Source organism: Mastacembelus armatus, chromosome 12, assembly GCF_900324485.2.
Source record: "Mastacembelus armatus chromosome 12, fMasArm1.2, whole genome shotgun sequence".
NCBI lineage: Eukaryota > Metazoa > Chordata > Actinopteri > Synbranchiformes > Mastacembelidae > Mastacembelus > Mastacembelus armatus.
This window is the reverse complement of record NC_046644.1, coordinates 2,996,818-3,021,436: the sequence shown is the minus strand read 5'-3', so window position 1 is coordinate 3,021,436 and position 24,619 is coordinate 2,996,818. Positions and strand designations below refer to the sequence as shown.

General features: G+C 37.7%; 1 protein-coding gene across 4 annotated transcripts; it reads left to right on the top strand.

Moving 5' to 3' along the window:
* Positions 1-237: 237 nt before the first annotated feature.
* On the top strand, positions 238-22,762 carry mapkap1 (MAPK associated protein 1). 4 transcript variants are annotated; one of them, XM_026298038.2, is made up of 13 exons: positions 238-397; positions 2,433-2,593; positions 2,899-3,394; positions 5,156-5,245; positions 5,629-5,777; positions 7,219-7,391; positions 7,472-7,648; positions 10,027-10,136; positions 12,730-12,837; positions 13,394-13,534; positions 18,501-18,638; positions 20,981-21,078; positions 22,245-22,762. In XM_026298038.2, the coding sequence occupies exons 3-13, from the start codon at positions 3,112-3,114 to the stop codon at positions 22,365-22,367; spliced, it is 1,590 nt and encodes a 529-aa protein (XP_026153823.1). In that variant the 5' UTR covers positions 238-397; positions 2,433-2,593; positions 2,899-3,111; the 3' UTR covers positions 22,368-22,762. The 4 variants fall into 4 exon arrangements, with proteins under 4 accessions (XP_026153823.1, XP_026153824.1, XP_026153821.1 ...); XM_026298040.1 differs by having other exon boundaries at positions 241-381; XM_026298039.1 differs by lacking the exon at positions 2,433-2,593 and having other exon boundaries at positions 238-381.
* The last annotated feature ends 1,857 nt before the right edge of the window (positions 22,763-24,619 follow it).

Below are 24,619 nucleotides of genomic sequence, written 5' to 3'. Positions count from 1 at the left end.
AATTTTTGCCTATATACTTTTAACTTGTCTTTTATTTTTCATTGTCATTTTGTGAATGACGTGTTGTATAAACAAAACAAAAAAGAAAATAACCAAAAAACGTAGACATCGTCATATCATTGTGAAAAGTAGCCTAAGCTGATTTTTTTAAAATGTAGGTTCTGGATTACATACAATTCTTACTAAAGTATTACGATGGGTGGTGGTAATCGGTTTTTATTCTGAAGAGATGGAAACGGAAGTGACACTAGGCTGCTGCTTCTAGTTGAGCACAGATGAGCAATTTTTTTTTGAACAAAACTGATATTATTGTCACCACTGAGAGTTTGCATGGATAAATGGGACCCTGTGGATGTTATACTGGCTTGGTATCTTGTAAAGGTGGGACGCCGTAACGGTAATGAACTAACAACTGGTCAACCAAAATGCTTCAGACAAGCTTACGAGCTAGCTAACAGTTGGCTAACTAGATACTTGTATCATATTAGATTTGTTATCTAATTTGCACTGGCATTTGTGATTAAACACGTTGTTTGCGTGACGCCAGTTATATACCTTGTTGTTGATTTTGCTACGTTGAACATAGTTTCAGTTAGCGTTATTGTGTAATTTTTTAATTAGCGAGCTTCAGAATAGCGAAAATAGTAGCTAACGTTATATTAGTTAATATCAAATTGCTAACGTTACCAGGAGTCGTCACTAATTGACTCGCTTGTTGGACGAACGTATTTACATTCGTACCACATATAAGCAACTTCTATCTTCAGAGCAGCTGATGATGAGACTGGCAGCATATAGTGATATGTCAACTGGAAATCTCTCTGTAGCTTAGCATTAGCTGCATTTAGCCGTATTAGCAGATTTCAGCCGCAGAAGGTATTTGCAGGAACTGGATTTGACAAATGTAATAAAGCTCTGTACTCAATGAGGACTGTTAGATGTGGTTGTAACCATATGTTGACCATCCGGTGTTTGTTAGACAAAGCCCTGGCGCTACACAATGTCACAGCACCCTGTGTTTGACAGGTGTCTAATACATGCTAAAATAACACCCGGGGATGGGATTTTTGTCCCTCATGTCATCGTGTTGAAGTAATAAACACATTTGTGTTCACAGTGTAAATCAAGCGTTTTCCTGAGGGCATTCAATCCAGTGCCCAGGCTGGTTAACACCCACTTTGAGGAGTCACTGACAAAATACTATGACAATAAAAAAAAAAAGTAATTTAATTGTTCAGTGACTACAAGCTTGTCAAAATAATAACCTGTATAGCCCTGACCCAATACATTTAATATGATTCAATGGCAGATGATTTGAACCAGATATAGGACTATTCTAAAACATCATCTTCTTTTCCTTTTGGCTGCTCCCTTCAGGGGTCACCACAGCGAATCATCCGCCTCCATTTAACCCTATCCTCTGTATCCTCCTCACCCACACCAACTATCCTCATGTCCTCCTTCACTACATCCAAGAACCTCCTCTTTGGTCTTTCTCTAGGCCTCCTTCCTGGCAGCTCTAACCTCAGCATCCTTTTACCAATGTATTCACTGTCCCTCCTCTGAACATGTCCAAACCATCTCAATCTGGCTTTCCTTGGATTTTTCTCCAAAACATCTAACATGAGCTGTCCCTCTGATGTCCTCATTCCTGAAGGACTAATCTACAACATCCAGGTCATAAACACAAAGTACAAATTTAGACTATAATGTATAAACAACCTGTATATTTTTTGGTTGGATATAGATCAAGTGTTGTAAAATATACAGTTACACTGAGAATAGCAGCGTACATTTTCAATTTCTCCTATAAGGCAAGTGTTATACTGATTCATTCATACTGATTCATCCACAGTTAACAGAAATAGTTCTCTGAAGAATAAAAACAGAGCTAGAAAACTTAATGTGTGCTGTATATATACTGCTCGAAAAAATGAAGGTAACTCTGAACCTCTGCACCAGCAAATGTCCTGACAGTCATTGAGCTGTTGGCATGGAGGTATGTTGGCCCTTCCAACAATATGCTTCCCTGGATGGTCACTGACCCACCACCAAACCAGTAATCCTTGATGTTACAGGCAGCATCTACATGCTCTAAACTGTGAAGAGAAGCAGGTGCCAGTGGGATCTCTTAATTTTCTCTGGCGAAGCAGTCAAGCTGCATGGTGCTAGGCTGTGAGCACAGGTCATACTAGAGGATGTAGGGCCCTCATTCACCAGTAGCCTGATGGAGGTAATTTTGTAGGGTTGTCGCAAAGGAACATATACTAGTCCTACTGTTGAGTTGTTGCCCTTCTTTGGTTGTTGAATGTCTCCTGGTGTCTCCCCCATGCTCTTGAGACTGTGCGGGGAGAAACAATAAACTTTCTTGTGACTTTATCTGTACCATCTTGGAATCACTGGTCAACCTGAGCAACTTGATTTGGCTGCAGGTGCTGCCTCCTGGACAGTAGTGACAAGGACCCCAGTGAAACACAAAACCTGAGAAGAATCAATCTTGGAAGGATAAGGAGAGAACTTTTATCTGTGCCACCACTATTCACCTTTTGGGGGTGTCTTGCACCTATTGTAACTTTAATTTACACCAAAGCAGGTGAAACTGATTAAAAAGCACTTGTACTTTATTAATGACCCGATTGATATCCCTGACAATTTACTGACTTGGTGTGTTATACTATGATGATTAAATGTTCTGTTAATTATTTTGAGCAGTTTACTTTTGCAAAGACAATAGTGAATAGTGATGTCATACGTTCCCACAACATCAAATTCATGTTTGGAACATTCCATGCTAGAAATTCAGTGCTTACCATAAGCTAAATGAACGGATATATTTATACTTGATACATTGATTAAAAAATGAAAGATTTGTTGTAACTGTTATTTCCTTCCAAACAGAAATTGGTTATTTTCCTACAATGGAGCAAAGATACTAACCAAGAAAAGGAGATGGAAAAGATGACTGCTCTCCACTTCTCTTCATCCATTTCTTCAGCACTCTGAGAAAGAGACTGAAAGGAAGAGAAAGGTACCCTCTGCCAAGAGCGTGAGACAAACAGAAAACAACCAAAGATATAGACCATATGTTACTTCACTTTTAAAGCAAAAGAAATGGCTTTCTTGGATAATCCAGCCATTATTCTGGCCCACATAAGACAGTCTCATGTGACCAGTGACGATACAGGAATGTGTGAGATGGTACTAATAGACCAGGATGTGGATCTGGAGAAGTGCCAGCTGGCTCTGGTACCTGGCAGCAGCTGTGGGTCAACAGGGTCGGGCTCCCTGAGCGAAGGGGGCAACAGTGTGACAGACAATCATGCCTGTGACCTCTCTCAGTCCATGGACATCACCTCCAGCTGGGACTTTGGCATCCGTCGGCGTTCCAATACAGGTAAGCTAATTTTCAGGCTGTGGCTGGTTAGCAGCGTAGGCTTTCTGTCGGGCACACCTCCTATTCGTCATTCTGGTAAGCACAGCCAGAAAGCTTGTTCTGCACTTGTTTTGAGGGATTTTTTGTGTCTAATCTGGGCCAGTGGTTTAGTTTTAGCTAAATATAGCTGAGTAAATTGTGTGTGCTATTCAAAGTTGTTATGGCACAGTTGGAAAACTTGGGGTTAGATTGCAATGTGAATTTTATTGCCAGCTTAGATTATGTTATCATCGTTTAATTACCCTCTTGTATGCATAATGAAGCAAGCGGCCAATGTCAGACTTTTTTTTTAATTTTTTTTTTAATTTTGCCATGAAGTAGACAAATGACAATTAAAATAGGATGACATGGTGGTTAGCACTGTCGCCTCACAGCCAAAACATGTTTTGAACTGGTTTTGAATCTTGGTTAACCTTGGTACCTTTCTGTGTGGACTTTGCATGTTCTCCCCATGGCTTCCTGGATTTTCTGTGGGTAGTCTGGTTTCCTCCCACAGTTGAAATATATACAGTTTGTGGTTAGGATAATTGGACACTCTAAATTGACCATAGGTGTGAATATGTGTCTCTCAGCCCTGTGATAGACTTTATTACATAGTTAGATAACAGAGAAAGGAAGAAAACATAGGGAGAGTGCAAGAGATGGAGAAACAGAAGGGTAGTTTAACAGGTTCATTTTGTATTTTATTACAGAGAAGTGCTGATTCAGCTGTATGATCATTTTGGAACCTGGAGTTTGTACTGCTGTTGAACTGTAGAAAGATGTTTCTGCTGTTTAACCTAGTCTCACTTATATAAATTAGGTTGAACAAAATAATGCTGAGATGAGCTGAGTAGACGTTTGTCAGTCCCTTGAGTGGAAGCAGATAGAGGGAAGAGAAGAGCGAGATGGAGCCTGGACACTGTACTTGAGAATTAGAGAAATGCAACGGATTTTGGAAATTGTGCAGTGGTTTTCAAATGGTCGGTAGAACTTACCTGACAACTTAAACTATACAGGACATAACTAAATATAGTAGTCACTGAAACCACCCTGCCAGCAGGAAAATGGTAACAAGAATCCCCCCCTTCACCGACATTAAAAATAGAGACTCAGCCATCTCATCTTTTTGTTCTTGACCTTTAAATCTCAAGGTTGTCCTTGTCCTAAACATCAAATGATCAAATCAGCTGCTGAATGAGTTTATATGGTTTCTGTTGGGGTTGTTGATCTGTAATAACTAAGTATAGTGATTTTCAGTAAGATGAAAGGAGTATGAATCTGTTCTACATAGGTAGATATGGCTTTGGGGATAGAGGGAGTCCAGAGGTAGACATCATGTCACCTTTTGGCTCCCTTGATATTTGCACTGTGTTTGGTGGAGTGCTGCTTTTGGTACTGGGTTGGGGTAGAAAGCTGCAATCCTCTGAGGCTTTCAGACATGAGATTGAGCACTGATCTGTGGTGGTTGTCTCAGCAGGACCTCAACAAGACTCCCAGAAACCTGGGGCTGCTGGTAAGATAAGAGGGATGAACAAAAAACTTTTAAAACCAAATATGCAATTTTTCTTTACATATAGCTCTCATGGGCCCAATACAAGATAAGAATTTGAATGAAAGTGAAACGTATACTGGTAATTGGATAGTCTGGTTTATGTAATTTTTTTTTTTTTTTTTACAATTTCACCAGTTATTACTTATTTATATTTTCTTGCTGATGCTTGATGATTTCTTTCTTTTCAGCTCAAAGACTCGAAAGGCTAAGGAAAGAACGGCAGAACCAAATCAAATGTAAAAACATTCAGTGGAAAGAGAGGACTTCCTCCCAATCAGGTAGTCTTTCTTACCATTTTTAAATACATATATTAAAAATATGAAAGATGCACTTGTTACTGATTTTGTAGCAAAACCCTATCATTCACCTTTCACATATTACAGTTTCTGTGTATACAACCATACTAGATTTAATAGCTTTATTGAGATTGAGATATTCATTGATATGAAAAAGGACCCAATGAAGAAGAGCTGAAACGTGTAATGTGGTCAAAATTTCAGTTAAAATTCTAGCTTGCAGCATTCTCAACCATCTGAAGACAGTTCATTGTCATGTGTGACAGGCTGGAAAAACAAAAAGCTATAGGAAGAAAATATTGTCACCATTATCAGTGTATATGACAAAAACTAAATATTTGCTGTATGTTTTGCTCTCTGTCCAGTGGACGATGTGGGGTCTTTGTTTGAAAAACGGGATTTTAAAGACAGGCCACGGTCAACAGGTATCAAATCCACCCTTTCACTGCGGCTTGAGCAGTGTCCTCAGCAGCTTAACAACCCATTTAATGAATACTCCAAATTTGATGGCAAGGTGAGTTCACTTGTATTTGTATCTTAAAAATACAAATTTAAATAGTAATTATGCTGTAGGGAAGCAAAAAATGTGTACATCATTTGGTGAAATGGAAATATTAGTGGCACAGTTTTCTGTTTGACCTGTTTTAGATTAGTGGACTTTACTCAGCCTTTTATAATAGGTTTGCCATAAATAGGTTTGACATAAAGCACATGCCCCCCTTGATCCAAATAAAATTTTAATATTGTAATTTCATATAGGGTTGCTATTGGCAATGCAGTCAAGTATTTACATTTTGACCTTATTGGAACCTGGTTGTTCCCTTTTGGGGGAAATAAAATGTATACCCATCCATGGAAGAAGAGTTTGCCCAATGCTTCAGTTCACGGCATGTTAGTGATATTTCATCTCCACTTAAAATAATCAAGTGCATCACTTTGCTCATTACCTGGCAAGTGTGCAACTAAGCCAGCTAATGTTAATAATAAGACCAGTGACCAGTTTCACCCAATGTTCACAGTCAGAACAGTCAGCAACTATATAAAGATAACTATCTTTTGATCTATCTATTTTATCTTAACCCTCTTCACCCCATATTTGCTGCTACCTACGTCTTCTGCATTGCTTTTACGTGTGTGGCGGATTAACATGTTCGCAAAATCTGAAGTTAGTTAATAATAGCCCTAATCATTAACCATTGTTATTATTTTTAGAGGTGCTGAGGCAAAATTTAGGTCTGCCCCTGCTAAGAGTAATATTTCCTATCTAACTATTTAAACATAGGACTTTGAAAAATAATAATTTTTAGCCCATGACATTTTTTTTTCACTCTTTCAAAATTTAGATGGCAATTTGACTGACACAAAAGGCAGTGTCACATGTGTTCCACAGCAACACTGGTCTGCCTGTGGATGTGCCTCCCTGTTAATTGTCTCAATATGCTCAGCCATTGGCTAATGCCAATTATGTTAATAATGGCAAAAAGCTGCCCAACTAATGAAAATTTAATCTAAAACAAAATGTCTAAAATGTGAAGGGTTAATGATACTTGTTGTACATGAATACAAACCCTGTAGCAAGTATACAGTACAAATGAACCTTTCTTTAAATATTTTTGATTTCATCAACTTAAAAGATAGAAACTAATAAACCATAATACATAAAACTGTAAACATGATCGTAAACATCCATCTTGCACTTACCCACTACCTACCCATTGCCTATATTACAATCTTTGTCATAGCTTACTTGTGTGTTCTGTCATGTCTGTTTCTGTTAAATCATGTTACATTTTCTTGTCTTGCATCATCAATAAAGTATGGAACCAAACAAAAACAAACCAATGCAACTCGGTATAAAAACTCTCTTTGCAGTCACTTTTTATCCTTCGCTCATCGTTTACTTTATTCAGTATTATTCTCTGAATTATGTACTTAACAGTCTCTTGATCTTTTAGGGCCACATTGGAACAACAGCAACAAAAAAGATCGATGTCTACCTCTCAATGCAGATAGCTCAGGAGAAAGTACATCCAATGACAGTGGTGACAATTGCCAATGCCCGTGTTCACGACCTGATTGGGCTGATCTGTTGGCAGTACACAAGCGAGGGACGAGAGCCCAAACTCAAGTCAGTACAAATACACACACGCAATTTTGTAGAAAGTTTCTGTATAACACACTCTTCTGTCTTTGCACATCTCTCCACAGTGAGAATGTGAATGCCTACTGTCTCCACATTGCAGAGGACGATGGTGAGGTGGACACTGACTTCCCTCCTCTTGACTCTAATGAGCCAATCCACAAGTTTGGTTTCAGCACTCTGGCCTTAGTAGAGAAATACTCCTCACCTGGCCTCGCTTCCAGACAGTCGCTGTTTGTCAGAATGTGAGTAAGAATTGTAGTATCACATTGATATGTAACCCTGACATTTCAACCAATGAGATTGGTGAAAAAACTAAACTTGGGTCTACGAGTTGAGTCATGGCCACTCAAGTCAAAATGTTTCACCAGTCATGAAAGTGACTTCTTAACCCTTGTGCACTGTTCAAAAACACTTTCATTATGTTCAGGATGAAAACATCTACTAAAATAAAGTGCTATAAAAATATAAATATTTTTTTCAACTTTTTTTGGATAAATCTGTAAATCAACTTCAGTTCTGATCAAAACTACTAAATGTTTAAAAAAAAGATTCCAGGATTTTAACTCTTTAAATGCTCATTTCATAAGTGATGTCATGGTTTTGGGGCAAAAAACACACAAAATGACTTATTTTCAATATAAAAATTGATTGGACTTGATATTTTTTTACCTTTTATCACAGTCTTGAATATGTCAAAGATTAGTAGCAACACTGATTTTGATGCGTTGTTAGCTTTTGTGGAGCATCAGATTTAATTTTTTTCTGACTAATTTACTGTTCGTGGATGTTTTTGCCCCATTGACTGCCATTATAACAACATTTTTTGACTGCACAGGCATGACACTATTAGGGCTGCAACGGTTACTCGAGTAAATAGAGAAACTTGATTACAAAAAATCCTTGAAGCAAATTCTTTGCCTCGAGTAATCACTATTGCTAATCACTATCAATTGTGTTATCGGACCTGCTCCGCCTAGGGATCATTGTTCCACATGGACCGCAATCACTGTTGCACAATGCAGTATCAAAAGTTGCCACTATGGCAGAGAGCAAAACTGTTCATAAAAGGCAGAAAATGTTCAAAGTTTGGGATTATTTCAAACTTAAAAAAGATGACAACATGGTGCAATGTGTGTATTGTAAAGAAGAACTGGCAAACCACAACAGCTTTTTGTCAGTGCTTTAACATTGGTGTCTGTGGTTCTGTGTCTGGAGGCACAGCTGCAGAAGACTGCATCCCTCTTACCAGTGCGGCAGCAAGTAGTGTGCGAGGGAGGTGCTCGACAATATTGATTCAGAGACCAGAGAATTCCCCAGTTCTTCTAGGAAAGGCTATGCAGATATGTCCACTAAATTAAAGGTAACATCTGTGGCCACTGATTGGTCCTCCTTCTGCAGCTGTAGGTGCTGACAACCTACAAAGACAAAAGCTCTGGTTTAGTGTTCCTGATTGTGATGTGAAGACATCAGCAGTCATCCAAATTTTTAGTCCATATTTGGCCGTTAACTCTTTAAATGCCAATTTCATAAGTGATATCACAGATATGGAGGGAAAAAAAAACCCACACAAAATGACTTATAATAAAAGTGATCGTGGACTGTACATTTTTTATCACAGTTTTGGATATGTCAAAGATTAGTAACAACATTGATTTTGATGCATTGTTAGTTTTTGTGCAGCATCAGATTTAAATTTTTTATTACTAATTTACTGTTTGTGGATGTTTTTGCCTCATTGACTGCCATTATAACGACATTTTTTGAATGCACAGCCATGACACTATATACTCATGCATTTTTGATGGTTGTTGGTTTCCCCTGTTGGGAAGAGGTAAAATTTGTGATTTTTACTGTTGATAACCAAGTTTAAAATCCTGGATTTAAAAAACATTTAGTACTTTGATCAGAACTGAAGTTGATTAATAGAGTTATGCAAAAAAAGCTGAAAAAAATATTTATCTGATATATTTTTACAGCAGTTTATTTTAGTGGATGTTTTCATCCCAAGCATAACGAAAGGGTAGTGAGTTTGCCCACAGTGTGTTATTGACCTATGAAAAATGTCTAAATCATATTTCCAAAATTTATGTCAAATTGTCACCAAAAGCTATTCCATTTGCTGAAATACAGCATGGTGAAATTAAGAGCGAAAAATTACCTTTGGTGAATGACAACATCCCCAACAGTACATGAGGGTTAGGTCTAAGGGAACTTGGCTAGAGATCTCAATTTATCCTCCAGATTGGTTTCACTTCACAGCTAGCCTGAATAGGCTCAATAGTTGAATAATGGAAGTGAGCACAGATGAGGTTTGCTAGGATCCAATCCCAGACACAACCTGTCTTTGATCTTCCATGCTGCCCATTCCCAGGAAATTGAGGAACACTTCCATGTCCTTCAAGGAAGACAAAGTTTACATACATTTTGTGAATCAGAGGGCTCACAAGAGTTGACCATTAGATCCTAACAACCCTCATCTTTGCTCATCTAAGCTAAGCGTCTTCACTTGTACTGTAGTGGTTCAAATGAAGTATTTACTGTTTTTTTTTTTGCCTGTATTGGTGATTTTAGATAAATCTAAATGAGTATCCTTAACCTGTTCTGCTTTTTTCCATTGTAGAAATGCAGCTCATGGTTTCTCTCTAATCCCTGTGGACAGTTTGAAGGTAACCATGAAGGAAATTCTCCAGAAAGCACTCAAGAAAAGAAAAGGCTCGCAGAAAGGATCAGGTATTTACACTGTTTCCTGTCTTTTCCTTTTAATGGAATTTAATGCAAGCTATAACCAGACTAGATACAAGTAGGTATGATATCTTCTTTATCACCAGGTACGTTGAGTAGTTCATATGTTTGCTATGGTTCTGTATTATTGAGACTGTGGTAGTACTAGGCATACTTCTGTACACTTTGGACTATACAGTACATATAAAGAGTTTGAAGTTTGTTTTGATTGTTTTACTTATATTTTTAGAGGAGGGTCCAAAGAAAGATGGTGATGAGGTTGTTGCCCACAGTTTGTGGCAAACTAATCAGATGGTTCCCTGAACCACCCATCCCTCTCACCCCCTAAACACATTGTGACGCAGTGGTATCTGCGGGTTATATATTCATCAGTCAGAGCAGTCGTCATGGGTGCACACTTGACACTGCTTAACCACTTAATCACTATCCATAGCATTGTCCATCATTCAAACCTTTCGTCATTCCTCACTCCCCACAGCCAAACTGAGACCTTCCATGTTCCACATTAAGTTGCTGCATGTGCGGGAAGCATAAACATGACATCACAATGATGACATGTAGAGACACGGTTTCGGGATGGAATAAGTAGTATTTTGTTTTTATTATCCCAGTTTTGTGGAGTGTCATTATGGCATTTGGTTCAATATGACTGTCAACTACTGATTAACATTTAATGGAGAAATGTCCTGTCAAAGAGTATAAATTCCTCAGTGAGGAGTTAATTACCTGAGGGGAGGGGCTTCAGGGTTTAAAAAGAGTCACATAGCATCAGCTACAACTACGCCACTGTTTTTGCTTTAGTTTGTGGAAGACGAACCCACGCATACATCGAAACAGAAGTTGGCAATTGTCTCATATACTTTTACATGAGTATTACTAAATACTGTAAGTACTACATTTACTGTTACTAACAAGACCCACATTCTTCCTGACATCTAAATTCAAGGTTTTTCAAATTCAGGCACTAAGAATTTTCATGTGCTACAATATCCACTGTGAGTTTTGTGGTACAGTCCCTCCCACACCTACAAAATAGGCACTGTGTTGACTTTGAATTAGCACTTAGTCACAGTTTGAAAAGCATGTCTAAAGACATAGGAAATGTAAAACTGTAAAAAGTAGGAAAAATAAATACACTATATGTCAATATGTATTGCTAAATAACATAGCATATATATAACATATGTATATATATATATATAGGAGAATTTAGTGTCAGGCCCTGGAAGAAACAGGCATATAAGAGCAAGCACGGCTGTTAAATATGATGTGCTGGAAAGCAGCAAATATAAGAAAGGTTGTGGACTGTGCCAGTAAATAAGGGAGTATGAAATGGCACTTGTGCACATTATCAAACAAGCTGGTGTTTGGATAGGTAATGATGGGTTGTGTTTGAACTGCAAACATCAGCTATTTAAGCTTAGGGGAAGCAGTAATGTAACACTGACAAAACTGACTTACGCACCAGTATGATTTGCAAAGGTTAGCTGTAATGTTAAAGACATTGTTTGACATTTTGAAAAAATACACTTATTTGCTTTTATTTGAGTGAGAAGATGAATGCCACTGTCAAATCTGTATGTTATTTAGTTAGAGCAAGCAGCTGGTTTCATTATCCTTAACATAAAGCATTTTTACTCTAATAGGGAAAACAATAAGCCTGGCTCTGAAAACTAAAATCTGCTGACCAGCACATCCACATTCCAGTAATGAACAGTTTATATGTTTATTTGATCTGTACAAAAACTGACATGTAAAAACCTATGTGCCAAACTATTACTTTACTTTGGGGCACTACCTTCCTGGAGCATCTGCTGGCTACCTAGCAACCACTCATAGTCATAGGAAATGAAATCATCGGGTGCATAACCACTGATATAAGACAATAAATGTATCTCCCAAAATGTTAAGCCATTCCTTTATGTATATATGAGTTGTAATAACAACATGCAGATCTACTCGTATAGTCCGAGTCACTGTAGAAAACAAGGATTGCTCCATTGTCTGAGTACTTTGTCTTGTCAGTGCATTGAAGCTAATGTGTTAAGCTGTCAGCGTTATTGATAGAAGTCATAAATCAATATCAGCTGTAAGCCATAGATTACTTTAAAACACATTACTGAGACTTGTTGTTACACCTTATTTTTCACATGCAACCATATTCAAATACCAAAGGTATTGATTATAAGAACAGGACGTTTATAAGTTTACATTGTTGATCTGATATGAAAAAAAGATTAACTGTGATTTTTTTTTTTTTTTGTGTGTGACATGATCAGCTAGATAGAAGACAATTTATCAAGACATTTATCAAAATGTAGCTTTCTCAAATAATTTTTGTGCCCAAAATGGCCTCAAAAGGTGGATGTTTTAGAAACCTGCAATATTAAGGGGCATTTCATACCATAAGCCCTTGATCTCATTTAATTTGTTGGTTTCATTTCTACCTTTCTTTGTCACCATCTATAGTGGGAAAGCAAAGAAATTATCAAAACCAACCTGGCCTGCCCTTTTTTGACCCCAATGGGTCCGTTTGAAAACTAATTGCTGGAATTTTGCATCTGACTCTGTCATTTAACAGGGCCTATGTATCGTCTAGAGAAGCAGACTGAGCCTAACATTGCAGTAGACCTGGATTCAACATTAGAGAGCCAGAACACTCTTGAGTTCTGCCTGGTCAGAGAAAACAGTAAGTAATTTTATTAGGTCAGTTCAACTACACATCAGACTTACCTTCTCAGAGTTGGTTATAGTCATCCTTGTTCACATCCCCTCTTACTTCACAGTAGTTGTAGACATAACTGTTTCACATCTTAGACTAAAATATTGAATCAAATTAATCTGATGTAGGGCTGCACAAAATGAGTTTCACATTTTTTTTCTACTCATGAGATCAGTTTCCTCCATGATTCATAGGCATTATATGTGTTTTAACAAAGTATTCATCGCACTGTCTGCATATGACAATATTACAATGGTCAGTGGCTACTGGTGAAGGACATAGAGTGCTTTACTTATGCAGCAACTTCATCAAGCATCAAATTCACTAGATTCAAGAGAAATCAGCTAAGTCTGTTGTGTTGACTACCATTACAGAATCATTTTCATATAAGAATGAAATCACATAAAGGTCTGCATTGAGAATGTGATTGTATTTTGATTTATTGTGCAGCCCCACTCTCAATTTAAAAATCTGTTTTAATGTTGTTTTAGTGTGTTTTCTTGGTTTTACCTTTTATCTTTAGGCTCCAGAGGAGAGGAGAGCTCAGAAGAAGATCCTCCTATTGACATCACTACTGTCCAAGATATGTTGAGCAGTCACCATTATAAGTCCTTCAAAATCAGTATGATCCACAAACTGCGCTTCACCACAGATGTTCAACTAGGTACATACTTAATGCCCACAGAAAAACTCATGGAGTATAATAATTTTTCTTGTGGCCAAAGAATTCTGGTTTGCAAAACAACTCTGGTTTTTCCAGATGTAATTCTTTCATGTAGATGCTGTTTATGCATCATCACGGCACAATGAAACCTGCACTACTTTTCCTATGTCAGCTATATCTTCCTGCAACTTCACTGTTGTCATATAATAATTATAATAATACATTTTATTTGTTGGCACCTTTCAGGACACCCAAGGACACCTTACAATAAAAGCAAATTAAAAGGCAGTAACAATGTAAGACAGATTAACAAGATGCATAAAATATACATAAGTAAAACAATAATTACAAAGTATAAGCAGATTTGAACAGATATGTTTTGAGTCGTGTGGAAGGAGGAGATCAGTCAGATATGGAGGAACTAGGTTGTAGAGCACTTTGAAGGTGAGTAAAAGGAGTTTGTACTGAATTTTTTGTAGCACTGGGAGCCAGTGGAGTTGTATGAGGACAGGAGTGATGTGTTCTGTGGATCTGGTGAGGGTAATAAGTCTTGCAGCTGAGTTTTGAAGATTCCTTCAAAACTTCCTGTTCAAAGACTTCTGTTTGGTAGATTCATGAACAGAGATGTTTGCCAGTTCCAGTGATGTGTTCAAGCCTTTAGAGTCATCTTGGCTGAGCACCCACTTCTAGGAAGAGTAGCCACAGTACTAAATTGTCTCCATTTATAGGCAATTCGTTTAACTGTCAGCTGATGGATGAGTAAACACTTTGAGATGATTTTTATATTCCTTTTCAGTCTTATGCAGATCAACTACTCTTGATCCTATGCCTGTAGACATCTCCTTTTTGTGAGGCCTGATTCACATCAGCAGATATTTCTTGTGAAGTGCAAAACTTGTTTGAGTGTCTTTTATCAACCAGAGCAGCTCTAAACCACACCTCCAAACTCATTTCATTATTTGCACTGCAGGTGTGCCAACTACTGACTTCAGTTAGCTTTGGCTGATGATCTTTTTCTTCCAGCATTGTGAATATTTAATGGGTGTGTTCTTAAAGACATTAGAAGTTAGAATTGTTTGTGTCTTCTCAACTTATGCACATTCTTTGTTGTTGAGACTTAGATGAAGATCAAATCACATTTTATGGCAAATTAATGCAGAAAACCAGTTAATTCTAAGGGTTTCACACTTTTCCTTCCCCCTGTAGATCTATGTATAGATAAATATTCTAGTCCCCATGTCAACGTGTCCTTGGGCAAGACACTAAACCACAGATTGCTCCCTCTGGTCCTTCCATTGGTGTCTGTGTGTGAACTTATTCTTTTCCTTTCGGCTGCTCCCTTCAGGGGTCGCCACAGCGAATCATCTGCCTCCATTTAACCCTATCCTCTGTATCCTCCTCACCCACACCAACTATCCTCATGTCCTCCTTCACTACATCCAAGAACCTCCTCTTTGGTCTTCCTCTAGACCTCCATCCTGGCAGCTTTAACCTCAGCATCCTTTTACCAATGTATTCACTTTCCCTCCGCTGAACATGCCCAAACCATCTCAATCTGGCTTCCCTGGCTTTTTCTCTAAAACATCTAACATGAGCTGTCCCTCTGATGTCCTCATTCCTGATCCTATCCATCCTCTTCACTCCCAGAGAGAACCTCAACATCTTCAGCTCTGCTACCTCCAGCTCTACCTCCTGTCTTTTTCTCAGTGCCACTGTCTCTAAACCAGACAACATTGCTGGTCTCACCACTGTCTTGTCCACCTTTCCTTTCATTCTTGCTGACACTCTTTTGTCACACATCACACCTGACACTTTCCTCCACCTGTTCCAACCTGCTTGCACACGTCTCTTCACTTCTTTTCCACACTCTCTGTTGCTCTGGACTGTTGACCCTAGATACTTAAAATCCTCCACCTTCTTCACCTCTACTCCCTGTAACCTCACCGTTCTACTTGAGTCCCTCTCATTTACACACATGTACTCTGTTTTACTGCGGCTAACCTTCATTCCTCTCCTTTCCAGAGCAAACCTCCACCTCTCTAGATTTTCCTCCACCTGCTCCCTGCTCTCACTACAGATGACAATGTCATCTGCAAACATCATGGTCCACAGAGATTCCTGTCTGACCTCATCTGTCAGTCTGTCCATCACCACAGCAAACAAGAAGGGGCTCAAAGCCGATCCTTGGTGCAGTCCCACCTCCACCTTGAACTCCTCTGTCACCCCTACAGCACACCTCACCACTGTCTTACAGCTCTCATACATGTCCTGCACCACTCGAACATACTTCTCTTCCACTCCAGACTTCCTCATACAAAACCACAGCTCTTCTCTCGGCACCCTGTCGTACGTTTTTTCCAAGTCTACAAAGACACAATGCAGCTCCTTCTGGCCTTCTCTGTACTTCTCCATCAGCATTCTCAAAGCAAATATTGCATCTGTGGTTCTCATTCTTGGCATGAAACTACACTGCTGGTCACAAATGCTCACTTCTGACCTCAGCCTAGCCTCCACTACTCTTTCCCATAACTTCATTGTGTGACTCAATTGCAGAGTCATGCAGAGTTATTTCCACAACTCTGCATGTCTCCCTTGTTCTTAAAGATGGGCACCAGTACACTTCTCCTCCATTCCTCAGGCATCCTCTCACTCTCCAAGATCTTGTTAAGCAGCCCAGTCAAAAACTCTACTGCCACCTCTCCTAAACACTTCCATACCTCCACAGGTATGTCGTCAGGACCTACTGCCTTTCCACTCTTCATCCTCTTCAACACCTTCCTCACTTTATCCTTACTGATCTTTGCTACTTCCTGCTCCACAACAGTCACCTCTTCTACTCTGTGCTGTCTAACATTTTCCTCATTCATCAACTCTTCAAAGTATTCCTTCCATCTTTCCATCACACTTGTGGCACCTGTCAACACATTTCCATCCCTGTCCTTAATCACCCTAACCTGCTGCACATCCTTCCCATCTCTCTCTCTGCCCTGCCAACCTGTACAAATCCACCTCTCCCTCCTTAGTGTCCAACCTATCATACAAATCCTCATATGCCCTTTGTTTGGCCTTTGCCACCTCTACCTTCCCATTACGCTGCATCTCCTTCTACTCGTCTGTTCTCTTCTGTCCTCTCAGTGTCCTAGTTCTTAGCTAGCCTTTTCCTCTTAACACACTCCTTCAGGATAGCTCCTACTCCATTCCTCTTTCCATCCACACCATGATAAAACAGCTTGACCCCTGCTCCTAATCTATAGGCCTTGCTACCTTTCCACCTGGTCTCCTGAACACACAAGATATCCACTTTTCTTCTCTCCATCATATCAGCCAACACACTCAAAGTCCCTACATTCAAAGTCCCTACTCTAAGTCCTACACTCCTGCCCTTCCTCTTCTCTCTTTGCCTATGAAAACGCCTTTCTCCTCTCCTTCTTCGACCAACAGTAGTCCAATTTCCACTGGCACCCTGTAGGTCAACAGCACCGGTGGCGGTCGTTGTTAACCCGGGCCACGCCCGATCTGGTATGGAAGTCGTATTTGTGATTCGCATGTTTGTTTTGGCTTAAATTTTATGTCGGATGCCCTTCCTGACACAACCCTCTGCATTTACCTGGACTTGGGACTGGCACATGAAGACACTGGATTCTGCCCCCTTGTGGTTGCATTGGTGTCTGTGTGTGAACAATTGTCTAAAAAGAAAAGAAGTTTTTGTGTTTCAGTATGTGGAATTAAACTACAGAACAGTTTGCATGTGGAGTTGGAAGAATGTTCAAACATCAAGCAATTTAAAAAGACATTTAAAGAAACAATCTATGAAGTATAAGAGTGTTGTATGTGTTTTAAAAATAACTGGGTTGGTAGGTTTACTGTGGTTTCTCTTATAGTACTTGTATTATTTAAACTTTATTCATCAAATAACGTGTTGTAAATTGAAAATATGTTTATTGAAATTATATAGTATACTATGAGTAGATAGGTAAGTTAATAGTATATGAGTATGGGCAAAGGATGAGTGCAGAGTATGATGTGTATAGTATATAGTATAGAATATATAGTGTATGGTGTAAATAAATCTAATTAACTTATTTACCCAGGAAGCTGGATGTATAAATAGTATACAGTGGGTACGGAAAGTATTCAGACCCCTTTTAAATTTTTCACTCTTTGTGTCATTGCAGCCATTTGCCAAAATCAAAAAAGTTCATTTTATTTCTCATTAATGTACACTCAGCACCCCATCTTGACAGACAAAAAACAGAAATGTAGAAATTTTTGCAAATTTATTAAAAAAGAAAAACTGAAATATCACATATATATAATATATGTTTCTAATAATATGATGGTATGACATTAATACTCTTTATGTGCCGTTATGCCTGTAGGAGGTGGAACGTCCATCTGCATTAGTTTTCTTTTCTTGTTGTTATTGTTTTGACTTCCTATTTTTTATTTATTTGCTTTTTCTACTTACATGTTTGAAATAAAATAAACAATAAGTACTCTACAACAGTCAGCAAAAATTGATTGCTATTCTAGTGTTACTATCAGGTCGTACACTCATTTTAAGCGAAATTATAAAATCAGCAATCTAGCATGTTCATGTTAAGCAGGTGTAAGGTTTATAATGTTTAGTGGGTTAGCCTGCTAATATTTACTAATTAGTATTAAACAGTATAGCTGAGGCTAATGGGGATGTCATTGTTTTGCAGGTATTTGGTCTTAAAACTCTGGATGAAGTCAGAACACAAAATAATTATTGTTATCCTATGTGGACAGACAGACTCATGGGATTTAAAAAAAATTGGAAATTCTTCTAATATACTGTAATGTAGCCATTTTATTTATTTTAAGATTTAAAACATAAAAATCAGGTGCTATTGTGTTTCTTGTAGTCCAACAGGAGTTGAGGGGTTGTCATGTTAATGAAATACGTGTTCCATTAATGTATTGACATGCAATTTTTCTTTAGGCATTTCAGGAGAGAAAGTGGAGATTGATCCTGTCGCCAATCAGAAGGCCAGTACTAAGTTCTGGATTCGGCAGAAACCCATCTCTATTGACTCGGACCACCTCTGTGCCTGTGATCTTGTAGAGGAGAGAAGCCCCAGTAAGTGGCTTGCTTTCCATATCTCTACGTGAAATTCACAGTAGTAACAATTTTACTGCTGCAGTCTTTTTTTTTTTTCTTTTTTCTTCTTAGTACTTTGTCTGCATACATCCACATATGCAAACATGACTAAAAGTGTGCCATCCTTTGACTTAAAAAAAAAAACAAAAAAAATCAGCTGGATTCACTACAGGACTCATAGCAGTCAGTTCACGACGCTGCACTGTTCTGATCCATTACTGGTGCTTTTAGATATATGTTTGGGTTATTACCCTGTTGGAGGAGCCATTGGCAGACACTGGACACCATGATGACTAAAACATTTGTCGGTAATCAGCAGCATCTATTAAACAGAAAGTCCAATGGTGTTTGTCAAGCAGAATGACAAACAATCAAGTTTACGCAGCAATAAATCCGATGCTTGCAAATAGAATGTATCACATATCACATGCATAATCTGAATTAAAAATTGACATTTTTAGTTTTGCAGTTAGGTGTGGTGCGATCTTTAGTAAGTAGGCATCAAGATTGTCAGGGCCTACAGATTGAGGACAATCTATTTTAAGTAAAGGTTGATATACTTCGATTTCGTAAATGGGTCATAGCTAAAAAGCTTTGTTTCAGTTATGATTACTAAAATCCATGTCCTGGGCCTTGTACTATAGTATTACAGAAATTGATGAAATAAAGTAATTGAATTATTTTAGTAAAATATTATTTATATATTTAAAATTTCCCTTCCTCATTTCTGTAGTATATTTATTTCTTAATGCTGTAAACTAACTGAGTCCAATCTGATTCTAATTTTATCATTCTTGTTGTTGTCCAAGCAATTGCTTCTCACTTTGATTCAGAAGGATTTTATACGGAGCATGGATATCGCATATATTTATAAAAGTTGAATAAAAAACCCCAAGGTTCATCGACATCTACAAGTAAACAAATCTAGTCGATGTTGCTTTGGTAAATATCGTGTAGGAATGTTGTGTGTTAAAACGTTTGAATTGACTTTTAATGATAGAGCATGGTTTAACCTTAGGAACTATAGTATTCTAATATAAGCCACAATGATCATTTATGTCATTACAGAACATTCCAACAGCACAATATTTGTCAGAATGATATGTAATAGAACTGATTTCTCGTGTTCTTTGATATTTGGTATGGTAGGAGAATAAATGTACTGTTAGGTTTAAAGAATCGCATAGTATCTAATGATGATTAAAAAAAAAATCATAGTTCATATCCACTGGCAAAACTAGTTCTGATTCAGTGAGTCTGTTCAAGTACTAGCAGAGTGAGGTGTGCAAACAGTAACTAAAAGATCTAGTTTATTTTAGCTAGTACTAGTCCATTAAGACGTGTAGATTGGTCCAAATACCAATTCCTACCATTACCATTTAATCTTAAATATTTGCTCTGATTTAGAAAATTGGATTCTATTAGATAATGTTAGTAATGACAAAGGCAATGAATGGCATTAATACCGTCAAACACTGAATATTAACTTCGCCTTTGTGTGTGTGTTAAGACATAATGAGCATGGATATAATTTTCCATATAATAGCTCTTTCCCCTCAGGGTAATTCATAGATTTACTTTTTTTTTGCATACTACTTAAGTTAAATGCCTTGCTCCAACGTTAACTTTAGATTATGTCAGGTGTGCGGCACTATGGGGTTTATAAGAGATGGACAACTTGACAAAAGTAAAGCAATTTCTAATGTTAATGAAAGTTATGCTGGTTTACAGCACTATGTCACTTCCAGTAACAGTTTACATCTTATCTATTTTAAGCAGCATTTATGAAGGACCTCTGTGTAAGTTAATTTGTTATGCTTCATTATATAGAATTATTTTCTGCTGCTTACTACTTAGCACTTTTTCATTATTGTTGTTAATCTTAAGCTTCTATTTGAGCTTGGTGAATGTGTACTGCAACTACTAAAACTTCAGAAACAGTTACACAGAACTTGTGAAAAAAATCCTGGTTGGTAATGGTTTAACAGTATTTGGTTAATAAATACAGTGTGTTGTATTGTGTCATTCCTTGCCTTGTTTTGAATCGGATCTCATTGTATCGTATCGCATCTCATTGTGTTGAACCGAACCGCGTTGAATCGTTGTGAAGTGGGAGTGAATCGTATCACATCGGTAGTTTGCATTAGTATCTTTAAAGTATTGAATCGTTGGCGGCATATCGAAATACGCATCGTATCAGTCTCAGAGCAGAGATGCACATCGCTAGTAGCCAGGGATAGACAGGTTGCAAGGCATAATCAGTGCAACATTTACTTTGTTAATTTCAGTCTTATTAATCATGTTTTCTTTCTGTCTTACAGGTCATGCCATATTTAAGGTGACTTATCTGAGCAACCATGACTACAAGCCTCTCTACTTTGAATCTGATGCTGCTACTGTCAATGAAATAGTACTAAAGGTTAGTTTTGCTTGCTTGTCTGTGTGTGTCCCATTTTAAATGTTTAATAGTTTCGACTTTAGTGTATAGATGAAAAACTCAAAATGTTTTCCGTTTTAACTACTTTCTTTGTATCTAGTGAGTGCTTTTTTGGAAGCATGTTACTAAATTTATGTAATAACACTTTTAAGTTTACTGCTGCATTCATTTCAGTGATGGCAAATGGGTAAATTGTGTTTGTGTTAAATTTGTGTTAATGTAATATTTTATTTTATTCCCTTAATGAGCATTCACAAGCAGTACATAAATATTTATTGTTTTTTAAAAATAAACTAAAATAAATAAAAAAAATAGTGTGGTGGTGCTGCAAAAGGCACCCTTCTAACAATGAGAGAAGGCTCAAGTCAGGAGTCGGAGCTCACAGCTGTAAGTCAAAACATAATGTCACTTCTGGTCTACCACTCTTCTCGCACCAAGGCTTCAAGTTAGCAGCAGGATGTCGCCATGACACACTCACAGGCTAGCAAGCCCCTGATTTCCTCCTGCATTAGCTGAGACAATGTACACAAGGCCGTAGGTGAAGAGCTGGCTGAAGCAAAGAGAGTGAGGGATGGAAAGAGTGAATTACTGTTCTTTTGAGCCTTATGCTAGATGGATTTGTAGAACCTGCATATTCTATCTTTAAATCATGAATGTGTTTGTCAGCTCTAAATGTGAAATAAGTCATTATTAAGACATTGTAACACAGCTGTAGTCATATTTATTGAGCTACAATTACACACAAATCCTGACAGTGTTGTGAACTTTTTATTCACAGGTTTAAAACTGTTTATAAATGTGTTTAGAACCAGTGAAAACATGTTGTAGCTCAAGGTTTATTCTTGAGCATTGTTCAGTTATATAGCTTAAATTTATTTATAAATAAATATATTTTTGTATATATTTCTATATGTAAAATTGCCATATTCAAAATATAACTACATTTTATTACATCTGAGCTGTGTTGTTTATAGTTTATTCATTCATCCATCTGATAATACAAGAGTTGCATATGATACAGAGGAGGGATAAATGCAATATTGTCTTTATATCTGTGGAAAGGCATGTTGATGTCAGAAATAAAGCATGATGTATATTTTATGAACATTGAAAAACATTTCAGTGTTTGTCCTGTTGGTTATTTTCAGGTGAACTATATCTTGGAGTCCCGAGCCAGCACCTCTAGGGCTGATTACTTTGCGCAGAAGCAGCGGAAACTGAGCCGCCGGACCAGCTTCAGTTTCCAAAAGGACAAGAAGACTGGCCAGTAGACGGACTGAATCTGTCCACATATGCACATACAGACACATACATGAGGCTTGATTGTCTCATACAGCATCAGGCTTTAAGACTGAGAAAAAAGGCAGGAGAGCATCAGGCAGAGAGTAGATCAGGGGGACATATCTGTGCTTCAGGTGAGTGAGGTGAAAGTCTGGAACTTCGTGAATGAAGAGTCAGTCATCCTTTTTTAAGAAAGAAAAATACTGAAGACTTATGAACACAGTTTTGGCTGTCATGTTGCCATAAGTTGTTTTTTTTTTTTTTTACTTGTTTTGTTTGTTTTTTTTTGCTAATTTACTGCCTTTGAAGTTCTGCCCTCCAAGATGGATTTGTACAGCTTCTATGCATGTTTGTTTACATCAACAAATAAATCACAGCTACATCATACTTATTGCTGTCCTTTAACGTTTTTTGACATCATGTATTGAATTAATGATATCGACATTAAAGAGCCCAATTTAGAATATATCATTAGCACATCCATTCAAAACTCATGGAGTCTAATATAAACATGAGTTAATTATGACATTTTTTTTTAGAATTTTGACACATTAAGAGACAGCAAAGTCAATTATAGGACATTTGAATGCCTGTGAAATTCTGCCTTTAGCCATTGATCCTGCTCGTACCAGTTGGCAGTATTGCAACAAGAAATTCAGCAAAGGCAGTGTAGAGCACTGCTAGATAATTTGGCATAAAAATAAGCAATGTAGGATTGGAAAATCCATTATGTCTATGTTTTCTTGAAAGAAAAAATGCTTTCACTATATTTGTTAAACTGCATTCACACCTACTGATATGAAGAGGCAGGTTTGAAGTGTGTTTCTGTGGAGCTCTGACTGGCCAGTTATTTTGTTGTATTGTCACCATATTGATCATCGTAATTTATTTGAAAGAAAACTGTACATAAGTGGAAGCAACCTATTGGGTTTTAAATACCATATCGTAGTTTTATCATTATGTTTTTTTGAGGTCAAAACAATTAGTGTTGTCATCTTTCCCATCTCTTATTGTAACTTACAAACCACAACTAAAATTAAAATGTAGCATTTGTTTCCAGCTTTATATGTTGCAGTACAATCTGTGCATGCTTCTCTGTCATAGGGTCTTACTTCACATATCACTAAATTTCAAAAGAAATTACCTAGAACTAAGGCCTAATTTTATATGTTTGTTATTCAAAGGATTTGGTCAGAACACAACTGTGGAGGTAGGTGGCTGTAGGAGAGTTATGTCAGGTGCATGTGTGTGGGGGTGAATACATGGATGTATGGCTTATGTACAGTGGGTACGGAAAGTATTCAGACCCCTTTAAATTTTTCACTCTTTGTGTCATTGCATCTATTTGCCAAAATCAAAAAAGTTCATTTTATTTCTCATTAATGTACACTCAGCACCCCATCTTGACAGAAAAATACAGAAATGTAGACATTTTTGCAAATTTATTAAAAAAGAAATAAGTTTTGTAGAGTTGCTTAAATGTGTAAATACTCCTTTTAGCATGATAAAATCAGTTCTCTGATGTGCTGAGAAGAGTTCTGTGACATGGTTGTGTAAAAAGTCGACAAGGATCATCCACCACAGACCACCTCTTAGTAAAAAAAAGTTATCACATTTATTTTGTATGTTTTTTACATAAGGCAAGGCAAGTTTATTAATATAGCAGAATTCATACACACAGTAATTCAAAGTGCTTTACAGAAATAAAAGATAAGTACAGAGAGTCTCTCCCTCCTGAACCCAGGCTGGGAGCTGGTTCCACAGGAGAGGAGCTTGATAGCTAAAGGCTCTGCCTCCCATTCTGCTTTTGGAAACTCTGGGAACCACAAGTAGACCTGCACTCTGAGAGCGAAGTGGTCTATTGGGATAATATGGTACTATGAGGTCTTTAAGGTATGAAGGAGCTTGATCATGAAAGGATTTGTATGTGAGAAGAAGGATTTTAAATTCTGTTCTATATTTTACAGGGAGCCAATGAAGAGAAGCCAATATAGGAGAAATATGATCTCTCTTGCTAGTTCCTGTCAGGACTCTGGCTGCAGCATTCTGGATTAACTGGAGGCTTTTTATGGAGATACTGGGAGATCCTGATAATAATGAGTTACACTAATCTAGCCTTGAGGTAACAAAAACGCATGAACTAGTTTTTCTGCATCATTTTGAGACAGCGTGTTCCTAATTTTGGCAATGTTGCGCAAATGAAAGAAGGCAGTAGGGGTAGGCGGATCGATCCAAATATCGA